The sequence below is a fragment of the Oncorhynchus keta genome, chromosome 31 (genome assembly GCF_023373465.1).
Source record: "Oncorhynchus keta strain PuntledgeMale-10-30-2019 chromosome 31, Oket_V2, whole genome shotgun sequence".
NCBI classification, from domain to species: domain Eukaryota; kingdom Metazoa; phylum Chordata; class Actinopteri; order Salmoniformes; family Salmonidae; genus Oncorhynchus; species Oncorhynchus keta.
In genome coordinates, this window is record NC_068451.1 from 19143142 (window position 1) to 19158792 (window position 15651).

Here is a 15651-nt window from a genome sequence, read left to right on the forward strand (position 1 = left end):
TGTTTATACTGTATTATTGACTGTATGTTTGTTTTACTCCATGTGTAACTCTGTGTCGTTGTATGTGTCGAACTGCTTTGCTTTATCTTGGCCAGGTCGCAATTGTAAATGAGAACTTGTTCTCAACTTGCCTACCTGGTTAAATAAAGGTGAGAAAAAAAACGACAGTGAATATTTGAGAATCAACACTAAACTAAATAAAAGCCACATGAGGAACATTCAACAAGTTGAAAAAACATATCACAGTAACACACTGTTCCCTTGAGAAAGCAAAGACATATCACAGTAACACACTGTTCCCTTGAGAAAGCAAAGAGACTGTCAGTGATGTACTATTCAGACAAGGATGAGCACAAGAGATACATCAAATCATATTGGCTGCTGCACAGTTCCTCCTCTCTTATCTCCACTGACTAGGCTCGACTAGACTAGACTCGTTTTGACTGAATAAGGAAGCGTGTGTGAAAACAGTGAAGCTATGTCACCCACCATCTAGCCTGTTCCTGAGGCAACAATGACAGCTAGCTAGTCACAGTCTGTCTGGTACTTTCATATCATAGTATTTCACTAGCGCTGTCTGGGACACGAAAGGTATGGACTAGAGGCATGGGTTCTCACAATCTCACCCAAGGCCTAAAATACATTACTTCAATCATATTCTTCTGACCCAAAACAGGACAACTTTACAACTATCCTTGCAATATAACCAAACATCCCTTTCGGATTCATATGTATTTTTTCCACAACCTTGACCCTGATTTACAGCTATCTGGCTGTCTATCTCTTGGCACTTTGTGGAGCTTCAAATATATCCTTACCTTCTGTCAGGTATAAAGACTATGGGACACATTTAGTCCAGAGTGTGTGGAGGGCTTTCTTTTTACCTATGTGGCATACTTAGCATCTGAGGGATAGTTACTGTATGTTCTGTCTTGGTGATACACTGTTTGGTTAAGAGTCAGAGAGATACTGGTTTTGTTCCATTATCCACACCACTATACCAGTCAATATGAATAATCACTGTATTGGTAATGCATTTGAAGGGGTAGCTGCAAGTCAATAGACATGTTGCAAACATCTTACTGACAGTCTACTCATAGTTTAAATCAAGTGTTACCTGAGGATCAGATGTGGATGAATGCTGAGATTATACTCCTGCATTAATGAAGCGTTATTAAACTGAGGGGTCACCTTCTCCCAGCCTACCCGATGATCCACTTAAAGCTAGGGGTCTGCAGGCCTCTTCAGTTTTGCCTCCCTCCATCACAAATGGCCTGAGCTTACTTTATAATTGCCTATACCAATAACATACGCAGCTGTTCAGCCTGACTGCATCTGGTGCAGAATGAAGGAACCAAGGAAGGGAGGAAAACTTTAAAGGTGTCCTGAAGTTTAGACAGAGAGGACAGTAAATACCCAAATGCAGATATATAGGCGTCTTCTCTCTCCTCTCGCAAAATGGAAAGAAGGAATATCTGAAATTATTAATGGAAAAATAAGTTGGACAATTAGGAAGGACTGTGATGTACATTTGAAATGGCACCCATTTGGGGGACAAATTAGTGCACTATAATGGAAATGGGGTGCAATTGGGTATGAAACCTTTGTACTCCTTTGTGTGAGGGTAGCCCATGTGGAGGGAAATGCAATGTACATGATCTGTAAAATAAAAGAAATAGGAGAAACACATGTGAGCAGAGTTGCTGTTTGATAAAGGGAATCTACCTCCTTACTGAAGGCTTAGGCACTGATCCCAGGCCAGTAGAAAATCCCGCTGAGCTGTGTCCCAGTAGGGGACCTCAGATCTGTTAAGTTAGAGGCCTATGGGTGGGTTGACCACAACCACACGGCAACCAAACAGGCACAGAGCTGTATGAGGAAGAATGGGCTGAGAAAGACACCTCTAGGTTTGTGTGTATGTGCCTGTGTGCGTGTGCATGTGTGTGCATGCCTGTGTGCATATGTGTGTGTAATTGTGTACAATGTAGCTCTCATCAGGGAGAAATCACTCAAATATAGTAAAAAAATAAAATGGTCTCTCATCAGGGAGAAATTACTCAAATATAGTAAATGGACGTGAACAGATGCCTTGGCTGTGTACACGTGAAAAAACATGAAAAATGAGGAGCTGGTAGAGGACAGTGACAGTGTATCATCTAAACTCAGCGAAATAGCTGCATGTACACCAAACAACCAAAGATAAAACGTCTCAGATGATCAGTGACATTTACATGTCAGAAATGATAAGGGAGTATTGCATCAGTGTTGGCAAATTGTAACTTAAATCAACCACTTTCAAAAGATTTGGAACATGTGCTTTGCCAATGGCACAACATACAAAGCTTTTGACCAGGACGAAGAAATATGGTCATACTTGTGACAAATTACATTTACTGTGGACGTGTAGTCTAGCCTATGCAAAACAAATATATATATTATTTTATCTGAATCACGCTGACAAACATCTTCTGTGATATGAGGGGGAGCATCACAGAGTAGCTCTCTTTGTGGGAAAACGTGTTATCAACGACAGTTAATGCATCAAAAAGCTGATTGTCTCTCATACTGTATGCAGCCATCCACTGCAGCAGGCAGGAGAGGCTAATAAAGCTTCTCTGTATCTATCTATCTGTGGCGTCACCATTCACACACACACACACACACACACACACACACACACACACACACACACACACACACACACACACACACACACACACACACACACACACACACACACACACACACACACACACACACACACACACACACACACACACACACACACACACACACACACACACACACACACACACACACACACACACACACACACACACACACAACACATAATCTCACTCTCAATGCAGCTAGAGGGAGGTACCTCTAGCAACACAAGAAAGAGGAATAGGCCACAGGGGGTTAATACAGGGTTCATTTAGTATGGTTTAGCAGCCTACAGTGCCTTCAAAAAATATTCACACCCCTTGACTTTTTCCACATTTTGATGAGTTACAGCCTTAATTGGTGTTAAAACCAATTAAATGTGTGTTTTGTGTCACTGGCCTGTGCTTTTTTTTCTCGAAATCTGTACAAATGAATTTATATTTCAAAATGTAAATGTCTTAAGTCAATAAATATTCAACCCCTTTGTTATGACAAGCCTAAATAAGTTCAGGAGTAAACATGTGATTAACACGTCACATTGTAAGTTAAATGGATTCAGTCTGTGTGCAATAACCGTGTTTAACATGATTTTTGAATGACTACCTCATCTCTGTACCCCACACATGCAATTATATGTAAGGTCCCTCAGTCGAGCAGTGAATTTCAAACACAGATTCAACCACAAAGACCAGGGAGGTTTCCAATGCCTCACAAGGAAGGGCACCTTTTGGTAGCTTGATAAAAAAAAAACAGACAAAAAAAACCAGACAGAATATCCTTTTGAGCATAGTGAAGTTATTCATTACACTTTGGAAGGTGTATCAATATACCCAGTTACAACAAAGATACAGCCGTCATTTCTAACTCATTTGCCGGAGAGGAAAGAAGCCGCTCAGGGATTTCACCATGAGGCCAATGGTGACTTTAAAACAGTTACTGAGTTTAATGGCTGTGATAGGAGAAAACTGAAGATGGGTCAATAACATTCTAGTTACTACACCATAATTGACAGAGTGAAAAGAAGGAAGCTTCTACAGAATAAACTTATTGCAAAACATGCGTCCTGGATGGTAAGTTGGTGGTTGAAGATATCCCTCTAGTGGTGTGGGGGCTGTGCTTTGGCAAAGTGGGTTGGGTTTTATCCTTCCTGTTTGGCCCTGTCCGGGGGTATCATCTCCTGACCCCTCCTGTCTCAGCCTCCAGTATTTATGCTGCAGTAGTTTATGTGTCGGGGGGCTAGGGTCAGTTTGTTATATCTGGAGTACTTCTCCTGTCTTATCTGGTGTCCTGTGTGGATTTAAGCATGCTCTCTCTAATTATCTCTTTCTCTCTTTCTTTCGCTCTCTCAGAGGACCTGAGCCCTAGGACCATGCCTCAGGACTACCTGACATGATGACTCCTTGCTGTCCCCAGCCCACCTGGCCTGCTGCTGCTCCAGTTTCAACTGTTCTGCCTGTGATTATTATTATTTGACCATGCTGGTCATTTATGAACATTTGAACATCTTGGTCATGTTCTGTTATAATCTCCACCCGGCACAGCTAGAAGAGGACTGGCCACCCCTCATAGCCTGGTTTCTTCCTAGGTTTTGGCCTTTCTAGGGAGTTTTTCCTAGCCACCATGCTTCTAAACCTGCATTGCTTGCTGTTTGGGGTTTTAGGCTGGGTTTCTGTACAGCACATTGAGATATCAGCTGATGTACGAAGGGCTATATAAATAAATTTGATTTGAAAAATTTGATTTGATTTGTTTGCAAGGGAGTCAATGATTCATGGGGCCCTAGCCTGATAGTGTAACGGCGTTCGTTTGTTGAAGGAGAGTCGGACCAAAATGCAGCGTGGTGGTTACTCATGTTCTTTAATGACGAATAGCGAATACATGAAATAACTATACAAATACAAAACAACAAACGGAACGTGAAAACCTATACAGCCTGTCTGGTGAACACTACACAGAGACAGGAACAATCACCCACGAAATACACAGTGAAACCCCGGCTACCTAAATATGGTTCCCAATCAGAGACAACGAGAATCACCTGACTCTGATTGAGAACCGCCTCAGGCAGCCAAACCTATGCTACATCCCTACTCAGCCGCAATCCCAATACCTACAAAACCCCAATACGAAACACAACAAAATAAACCCATGTCACACCCTGGCCTGACCAAATATATAACGAAAACACAAAATACTATGACCAAGGCGTGACAGATAGGGGCCCCTAAATGTTAAGAAAATTATTTGTTTATCATTTAAACATTGTTAGACAATGGTGATGAAAATTAAAACGTATAACCATAATCAGATCAGGCATCTTTACCCAACCATCCTGTTTGTACCCCCCACCCTCCCATAATGCACATGGTTTGGTCCATTCTCCACTAGGAGCAACAACAAAAAATACAGCTGACCTGACAGATGCTCCAGCATGCAGCCTAAGCATTCACGAGAGTTAACTACTACGCCCCCCTCAAAAATGAAATCAGGTTTCCAGAAAAGGGAAGTGCAGACTGCCTGCCGAACTGAGTAGCCTAGCTGGCCAATATAGCTGGCTTGATAGCTTGCTAGCTACTGGTAGCTGCCTACTGTCGTGTCTCTGGCTATCATTAAATGTGAATACTGTTATTTTATCAAATCAAATCTCTGTAATTATTATTATGTGATTAAACTAATCATGTACATTTAATCAACTAGGAAGTCGGGGGGCCACGGGAAATCTTCAGATGACAACGTTATAATTAATACTTTAATATCTGATCAATGGGCAAAGAAAAAGGGGCGTGGACCGATAAAGGAGCAGGAAAGACAAAATGGATTCACGACAGACAGTGGGTAATTACATTCATTGAAATGCTAATCCTTTGCACATGAACGGCCGCTCATTTGGGAATAATTGCAATAAATATATTTACGCTCGTATGTCGTTGTTGTCTTCTCAGTTGGAATCGTCGGTCCGTCTGCTGGAAAGTCTGTTCATCAGAGAGTCTCTGGTTACCTCCCCAGAAGTCACAGCGTCTTTTATGGTTGTAGCTTTATCAGGGGCTCTGGATAGTGTCTGTTGTAATGGATAAGACAGGCATCCATTGTTCTTAGAATAGATGTTTCGACGGTTGTCAGTATTCTCATCTTGGGTTTACATCATTTCTAGCTGCAGTCTAGTAATTATGATCTAAGATTTGCTCTTATTCTGTAGGGATCGATAGTCTCAGAGTTGAACCATTTCCAGCTGTGTAGCCAATGCTCCACGTGGTATGGTTTTCTAGTCTTAGGAATTCAACCATTTGCAACCTCAGCTAAGTAGCTATTATTTAGAAGTTATTATAGCTGAATTCCCAAATATTTGCATGATATTTGTTAGCTAGCTAGACTAAAATTAAAACCTAGCATGTAGCCTACTACTACTGCTGTGGACAAAGATCCCAACATGTCTACTACATGAAGTTGAAACAGTAGACCAGTAGAACAGTTCTATTTGTGTTTCATCAGACCAGAGGACTGACTGCATTGGCTTCTTCCTTACAGAGCGGCCTTTCAGGTTATGTCAATATAGGACTTTTACTGTGGATATAGATACTTTTGTACCTGTTTCCTCCAGCATCTTCACAAGGTCCTTTGCTGTTGTTCTGGAATTGATTTGCACTTTTCGCACCAAAGTACGTCCATTTCTAGGAGACAGAATGCATCTCCTTCCTGAGCATTGTGATAGCTGCGTGGTCCCATGGTGATTATACTTGCGTATTACTGTTTGTACAGATGAACGTGGTACCTTCAGGCGTTGGAAATTGATCCCAAGGATGGACGAGACTTGTGGAGGTCGACAAATGTTTTCTGAGGTCTTGGCTGATTTCTTTTGATTTTCCCATGATGGCTAGCAAAAAGGCACTGAGTTTGAAGGTAGGCCTTGAAATACATCCACAGGTACACCCCCAATTGACTCAAATTATGTAAATTAGAAGCTTCTAAAGCCATGACATCAATTTTCCAAACTTTTTAAAGGCACAGTCAACTTAGTATATGTGAACTTCTGACCCACTGGAATTGTGATACAGTGAATTATAAGTGAAATAATCTGTCTGTAAACAATTGTTGGAAAAATAACTTGTGTCATGCACAAAGTAGATGTCCTAACTGACTTGCCAAAACTATAGTTTCTTAAGAATAAATTTGTGGAGTGGTCAAAAAATGAGTTTTAATGACTCCAACCTAACTGTATGTAAACTTCCGACTTCAACTGTAGGTATTCCTCTTGTCCAGAGAAATAGACTGTATAGACAGTCAGCAGCAGAAACAAATCTAGTCAGACATTTATAAAAACAGAGCAGTTCTAGAAAGCATTTTGGATGTGACACTGTACTTAGCATTTAGGAATCTTCCATTCTGGGGGAAGTCACTCAATCTTCATGATGTGTTGTCAAATTACGACCCAATGTTAATTGAGCACTTACAGAAAGTCAGGGACAAAAAGAAAGGAGCACGACTGACTCATTACCTCAGCCCTGAGAGCCAAAGAGAGTTCATGTGGTCAAAGGGTTTCGAAAACAATACTTTATGAAAGAGAAGATGCATTCTATAACTATGTGATGCAACTCCAGTCATTTCCCATACTGAGCAAAATGTATTATTGGTGAGATAGGTACACAAGGATAAAGTTCAGGGAACAGGTGAATGGGAAATAATTGAATGTTTTCTTGACTTTAAAGACTTTGTTAGATAGACAGGCAGTGAAATTTCTGAAATGATTTTGAGTGCATTGGAAGGGCCTGGTTTTGACACAGCAGATTGCCGTCGTCAAGGTAAAGGTAATGGTGCAAATATGTCAGGGAAAGTGGAGGGAGTTCAAGCACACATACGGGAAAAGAATCCACTGGCCACATACACACCTTGTGCCTCCCATACTATTCATCTTGTGGGTGTACATGCAGCTCAGTCGTGCCCAGGAGTATCAACCTTTTTTGGCTGTGTGAATCATCTACAATCTGTTCAGTTCCAGCCCAGAGCGATGGGCCATTCTCAAGGAAAAGACTGGCTGCTGTCTTAACTGCCTTTCAGACACGTGATGGCGGGTGCGTATTGCTGCGGTCAGAACAGTGGCAACTCATTTACCGTCTATCATCAAGGCCCTAGACATGCTTCTTGCTACCTGCAGCCTGACAAAAGAAGCCACATCTGAGGCAAAAGGTCTGAAAAGCTACTTCATGTCTTTCAAGGCTTGAAACATAATAATGGGCAAAGCTCTTAAAGATTTACGCAGAACGAGTTACAGCTGTAATCGCTGCCAAATGTGATTCTTGCATGTATTGACTCAGGGGTGTGAATACTTATGTAAATGAGATTTTTCTGTATTCATTTTCAATACATTTGTAAAAATATCTAAAAACATGTTTTCACTTTGTGTGTAGATGGGTGAGATAAAACAACATGTATTGAATCCATTTGGAATCCAGGCTGTAGCACAACAAAATGGGAAATAGGTCAAGGGGTATAAATACTTTCTGAAGGCTCTGTATGTGTGAAGATGTGCTTACTTACGTCTTTTATGTTTTGAGGGTGCTCCAGGGTGTGCTTGTAATCTCTCTGATTGTGTTTGTGTAAACTGGAGACTCTCTATGATCAGACAGCACTGTGTCCCTGGTCCCCCGCTTGACTTGTTCTCCCGGTGTGTGTGTGTGTGTGTTTGTACAACGCTACCTGACTACTGATCAATGCACTGCAGTAGAGGGTCTCCCACGAGTGTCCATTCACATGATTCCCTGTTTGAAGCCAGTTAAGAGGAGAGTCCAAAATCAACCATTCCAATATAGTGTTGTAGTGGTACAGTGGTGTAATATGATGATGAAAGCCTTTTTAGCCTTGTAACGGTTTTGGCAACCGTTACTAGAAAGGAATACAATTGTCCGTTTTTAGAGCAAATGTGCTAATGTGTCATTATCAGACAATGTTGTCTGCAAATTGTATGCACACCACACTGATTAGTGGTCCTTCACATGCTAAATGTATTGGGGGGACATGCACCACTATATTAGATAAATAGGGGAAATCCATTACGTAAATGGTGCCCCGTATGAGGAGAATCACAGTAACTGGACTAACATCTGGATACGTAATGATATCCAACAGCCAGTATAGCTTTTAGGATACAGACTAGACAGGCACATGTCTAGTGTACATGGTCACTGCTTGATTAGACGAAACCCCTTGAAAGTTCTCTCGTTCAGCACCCCCTGATTTCAGCGACCATTCCTCCCCATACACACGAAGACCTAGTGTAGTTACAGTTAGCATATGGTGCTAACATGCACGCTGAAACATCTCACTTCCCAAATGAGTCTGTAAACAGGATGTGAAGGCGGTGCCGGCAACATCATTTGCAGAAATAAGTGTCAGGGTGCAGTTATGGCGTTATTTAGTGCACCATAAAGAGCCAGGCTATTGATTCGAGAGCAGAAGCGGCTACACAGTGATTTCTGCCGTCGTCACTCTCATTAAACTGATGTATAGTGCTCGCTATTCTCCTCTATGCCCATCTGCCTTTGTATCTCTCTGTGTCTATCTATATCCTCTATACTCCTCGGTGTTTGTTCATACCGGTCCACATCATCCTGTCTCTGTCTATAGTGTTCACCATTCTCATCTCTGCCTCTCTCTCTCTATGTTTATATATATTCTCTAACCCTCACTGTGGGTTCATAGTTCGTACCTGTCAATACCTCTCTATGACTATGTAATGCTGTCTCTCTCTCTCTTTGTATCTCTGTCTTTCATTATGTTTCTGTATAACATACTATTGTCTACTCCAGCTAGAGTATGTGAGAGTACTGAAAAGCGCTATACAAATAAAGTTATTATTATTAGGGATTATTATTATTATTATTATGTGAGAGTACTGTAGTGTAGTACCAGTACTTTCTTCAAAATCTGTCAACAGCATCAAGGAGAATGGAAGAAGGCCCAACAACCAACAACAATGGGAGGAAAACTGAATTTGTTGTTGGTACATACTCGGAACGCTTAATTCTGTTTATACTCTGTTTGTTTATTTGGATCGTGTTTCTGGTACAAGAACTGGCAGACTATACCAGGCTTATAGCTGCGTCTGCTTTGGCAAAAACCCAGGCGGTTCTGCTAAGCCTGTACTCTTCCTCCTCTATAGGGCTCAGTACACACACACACACACACACACACACACACACACACACACACACACACACACACACACACACACACACACACACACACACACACACACACACACACACACACACACACACACACACACACACTTGAGAAATTCCATCTCATCTGCTCCAAATGATTTGCTCCACAAACCTGCAGACCCACTAATCTGTGACCTGAGAGAATCAACGTGGGGAAGATAACTAGAGAACACCTCCCAACAGGCCTCAACCTCCAATTCAAGATGAACCAATTGGCTGTACAATACAGTGACTATGATTGTGTTTGCGTGTGGGTTTAGGTGTACTTGTGTATGTCAGACAAGAGGCCTGAATGTAATTCCATCAGTGGTAGATAAAGACACCAGACTGTGGGTTCATGTATGATTGTGGTTTTCCATCAACATCCAATGACATTTAGGAATATATCTGTTAATTATTGAATAGTGGCCAAAGTCATCTACACTGATTCTATCCTCTGCTGAGCTGACGGTGAGGGTCTTTGTTTCTGTCACAAAACACAAAGTTTGGGAGAAATCTGTCATTTCCTGTAAAGGCTGAGAAACATTCTTCAACCTTTTACGCTAGCTACTTAATGAGCTAGCCAACCACATGAGACATTCAAGCTGCTAGATGTGAAGCTACTAGATGTGAAGCTACAAGTGAACAAAAATCATTACTTGTGGTTGGAATTACATTTACATTTCATTGTCCAAACTGAAGAAAAGAAATGTCTGCAAAAATATAATGTGAAGGAGCAGCAATATACAATATATTATTTTAAGAACAACTGCTCTTTCCATGACATAGACTGACCAGGTGAATCTAGGTGAATGTTATGATCCCTTATTGATGTCACTTGTTAAATTCACTTCAATCAGTGTAGATGAAGGGGAGGAGACAGGTTAAAGAAGGACTTTCAAGCATTGAGACAATTGAGACATGGATTGTGTATTATGTGCCTTTCAGAGGATGAATGGGCAAGACAAAACATGGTAGTAGGTGTGAGGCGCACCGGTTCGTGTCAAGAACTGCAATGCTGCTGGGTTTTTTATGCTCAACAGTTCCCCGTGTTTATCAAGAATGGTCAGCCACCCAAGGACATCCAGCCAACTTGACACAACTGTGGGAAACATTGGAGTCAACATGGGTCAGCGTCCCTGTGGAGAGCTTTTCGGCACCTTGTAGAGTCCATGCCAGAGGAATTGAGACTGGTCGTAGGGCAAAAGGGTCCACAGTTATATATGAAGATAAATCGTTTCCCACCACATTTCCTCTTGACAGAAAACCCTTAAACATGGATTTGCTATAAAAGCAAATATGTCAAGCAGCACCACTGCACCAAGCCCTGTCCCTTCTGCTCCTGCCACAAGTGTTCATCTGACCAAATATATTTGTGCAGGCATGGATGTGCCTAAGGGCCAAAAGGGCACAGCGTGGAGGCGTTGCTGTGTTGTTTGCAAGATGAAGTCTCCCATCACATGCAACACATGCTCAGTGATCCTCTGCTTTACATCAGAGAGAGACTGCTATGGCATCTGGCATCAGCAGCAGAATATTGTCTAGAGTTTTGGCAATGTTGGTGGGGTTATATGGCAAAGTGGGTGGGGGCTAGGGTCAGTATGTTATATCTGGAGTATTTTTCCTGTCTTATCCGGTGTCTTGTGTGAATTTAAGTCTGCTCTCTTTCCCTCCTTCTTTCTCTCGGTGGACTTGAACCCCTGGGACCATGCTTCAGGACTACCTGACATGATGACTCCTTGCTGTCCCCAGTCCACCTGGCCTTTCCGCTATTCCAGTTTCAACTGTTCTGCCTGCGGCTATGGAACCCTAAACTGTTAATTTTTTATCTTGAAGTGCTGTCCTGTTGCACCCTCTACAACCACTGTGATCTCCACCCGGCACAGCCAGAAGAGGACTGGCCACCCCTCATAGCCTGGTTTCTTCCTAGGTTTTTGCCTTTCTAGGTTGTTTTTCCTAGCCACATTGCTTGCTGTTTGGGGTTTTAGGCTGGGGCTATATAAATTGATTTGATAGAGGACTGAGGGTCCTCCAAATATTGAAAGTGTGTAAATAGTTACCCATGTTACTTTGTAAATGTATATATATATTTTGATTTTCATAACATTTTTTTCACAAAAACATTTTTTTGCGGGGGGGTGTTAGAATAGCATTTTGGTATTTTGCATATAGTTATTTGTTTCAAAATGTATACCTTCACCAATTTGGCCACTTGGGTACATTTGGGCTACTTGTGTCGGACACCTGGATGACTTCATGATAAATGTTATGTAGCACAATCATTTTGGAAGTTATCATTCTGAAACTTTGCACAAGTACTGTTGCCCTCTTAATTCTTTCACTGAAATTGTCCCCATCGTCTTATCTGAATGTTTGTTTTATCTTTATCTCTATCTTGTTTTAACTCCCTCACGACGCCAGGACAGCGGAGTCAATCACCACCTTCCGGAGACACCTGAAACCCCACCTCTTTAAGGAATACCTAGGATAGGATAAAGTAATCCTTCTCACCCCCCCCCCCCTTAAAAGATTTAGATGCACTATTGTAAAGTGGCTGTTCCACTGGATGTCATAAGGTGAATGCACCAATTTGTAAGTCGCTCTGGATAAGAGCGTCTGCTAAATGACTTAAATGTAATGTAAATGTAATCTTGTTCATTTTAAAGATGATGATACAAAAATACATAGAAAAAACATGTTTTTTTTCATAGTTTTATCTAAACCAGATCTATTGTGTTATTCTCCTACATTCAATTCACATTTACACAAACTTCAGAGTGTTTTCTTTCAAATGGTACCAAGAATATGCATATCCTTGGTTCTGTGCCTGAGCTACAGGCTGTTAGATTTGGGTATGTCTTCAGGCGGAAATTGCACAAAGTAGGGGGGTAGTTCTAATGTGCAGTGCCATATTCTCAGGGTCTGCACTGCGTCTCAGGTCTCTATGCAGGTTACAATCAGAATAGAATGTCCATATAGCAATCAATACGCCAATACAGTACCTGTATAACAATATCAATACTAAGTAAAGCTCCGTTTTTTGGGCTGCTGCTTGTTTATAAACACCAGTAGTGATGGAGGGGTTAGGAGGCTTACCTCTGGAGTTGGTTTCATTTTCTTGCTGACACAGCGATGATGATGATGAGGAGGGTGAGGATGAAGCTTCCCGCCACCAGCATGTAACACTTCCTCTTCCTAATCTGCCTCTGTGGGTCAGATCAGATTAGATTCAATTAGAAAACGATAGAATCTGCAACATATTCAATACCTACAAAAACACAAAGATTTCATCTCCTCCAGGCACCCATCGTAATACCAGGTGAAATGGCTGAAACACAATTCTGTGTTTTTGGGTCACCTTAGGTTTTTACATCAGAATGTGTTTTCAGAAATAACTTGTCATGAAGACTTGATTTGAGTTTGGTCAAGTGCTTGGTGGTTAATGATGAGAGAAACCATTAAGAGCCAGTAGTGTCTGATCACAGAACACAGAAAAAACAATATTTTCCTTCACATACTCTCTTTCCTCTTTTATTTCTTTCTTATATCGCCTGTGGTGTAATTTAAAACTTGACATTTTTCAAGCAACTTCCCACATAGAACACAAGCTGTGTCATCCTCTCATGTTCATTACCCTCAATGTATAGTAAAAACAAAATGAATGAAAAAGAAACTCAACTTTGGTAAATAAATAGAAATGAAAAAAACTAGAATGGAGAACAGGGGTTGGAGATATTTCTATATTTCCCTGGTTCCTAGCCTCCTCAGGCGATGGGTGATGTGTCAGAGCAGGGAGGGGAGACCAGAATGTTGTTTTCAAATGCTTTTTCTTTCTCTTTTTTCCTCTCCGTTTCTCCGCTACAAAGGCAGTGAGAGCGGCTGCGTTAGACCAGAGCTGGTCTGGAGTCTTTAAATCCTGACTCGCTTCAAAGCAATTCCTCTTCTGAGACTGGAAACAGGCTTTCCATGTGGAAAGAGAGAGAGAGAGGGGAAAAAAACTGCTGTCGAGTAATTTTCAGTTTAAACGTTCCACTCCACAACAATTTGCATAAGCAGCCCTGCGTCTGTGATAAGAAGATTGGTAATTTTCAAAGGCTCTGTGGGGATTGAGAATTAAAAGCCTTTCTCCGCTATCTCCTCTCTTGCAGCTGGCCACCACAGATTCCCCGGCTTCTCTCTCACATTTCCTTATAAACTGTGCCTTATAAACTTTCTCTCCCATCCTCTCTCCTTCTCCCTGCCTGAACACAGCAGTCGCACAGTGCAGTCTCTCTCTCTCTCTCTCTCTCTCTCTCTCTCTCTCTCTCTCTCTCTCTCTCTCTCTCTCTCTCTCTCTCTCTCTCTCTCTCTCTCTCTCTCTCTCTCTCTCGTCCCTATTCCATTGTTATTTAGGCAGAACAGACAAATAAATAAGGTAGAGAGAGGGAAAAATGGTTTACTATAACAAAGGAACTGTTGCAGTATTTTTAAACTTGAATTTTCCAGCCACAGGGCCGTGAGAGAGAGATGGGAGAGGGAGGCACACAGAGAGCAGAGAGGGGGGACTGGGACAGAACTGAGAAAAGGAAGAAATGCTCTTATCACTAATTTCCTAATCCTCAGGAGAGTGTGTCCTGTAGGCCTGTGATTGATGACCTTCTACACTGCAGTTCCCTGGGAGGAGGAGAGGGGAGGACGAGAGAGGATCTCCCCAGCTCTATTCCGCTCAGTCTGAATGACCAAGAACAGGACAAACCTTAACCTAAAGCATTTGGTCGATTCTTGCACTTCTCCAGATGTCCCCATCTCCCTATCTCCCCCCCCTCCCCTCCCCTCTCTCTCTCTGCCACTTGCCCACCCGCGCCCGTTCCCGCTGGCTCTCACCCCTGATCCTTTCAGTCTCAGTGTTGTCATTGTCATGGCGAGGTTCTAAGAAATCCCCTTTGTCAGCATAAAGGTCTGGTCAAGGATAAGGGTCAACTGGGTTAGAATGAGCTAGAGAGGGGCTGAAAGAGAAATGAGCTTTATACAATATGTGGCACCTTGAATCCACTCAGTTAATCTCAGAGCCAAAGTCAGAGGAGCGGAGTAAGGGCTCTGCTGAAGAAAGCTTGGTCTCATGGTGACGATACGTTTGGAAACGGTCACAAACGCCAAAATGTTAACATATTTTTCTAGCTGTACTGTAACGCTGTTTCATGTCCCCAAACATGACGATGTGGCAGCAGGTATGTGTACATTTCCCAAGCATATTGCCATCTAAAGGTGTTCATGCATTTCACAACCATGCCAGGGACCGTGTGTACCGCCTCAGGGTATGGGAAGCATGAGGCTGCTACACTGCATCCTCACAGTCCAAGATGATCCTCACCGCGGTTATTAGCAGCTGCAAGTCATGTCAGTCTGTGCCAGCACGCTCCAAACTCATCACCATTCCTCTCATACAGATAGACAATCTCACATTGAGTTTCTGGGAGGGGAAAGCTATTTAGCTTATGTGTGACATTAGAAATGTCTTAATAATACAATAATAATGGCACGCAATGATTACTGACATCATATTTTTCCTCCTTTATCACATATGGAAGACGAAAACTAGCTGCCTCCTTTGTAATGGGATTATGTGAAATGTGTACAATCTAATTCCCAGTCAACCCTGATAATGATATATAAAAGGCACTTGTGGGCCATCAGGGCCAGCAAGGCCTTCTCTGCTGGCCTCAACATCATCAGAATATCATTTTTTAAAAATATATATTTTCCCAGAAATATGTATTAAATTATTCCCCAGAGTAAGAGTTATACTCTT

The 15651-nt window shown here is 42.0% G+C and overlaps 1 protein-coding gene across 3 annotated transcripts in view; it reads right to left on the reverse strand.

Moving 5' to 3' along the window:
• LOC118371072 (t-SNARE domain-containing protein 1-like) overlaps positions 1–15651 on the reverse strand; it is a 172677-nt gene that overhangs the window by 15878 nt on the left and 141148 nt on the right. For all 3 annotated transcript variants that reach the window (XM_052489876.1, XM_052489875.1, XM_052489874.1), the window contains one exon: positions 12960–13069. In XM_052489876.1, coding sequence (XP_052345836.1) covers positions 12974–13069 — 96 coding nt within the window. In that variant the 3' untranslated portion in view covers positions 12960–12973. The remainder of the gene's footprint in view (positions 1–12959; positions 13070–15651) is intronic.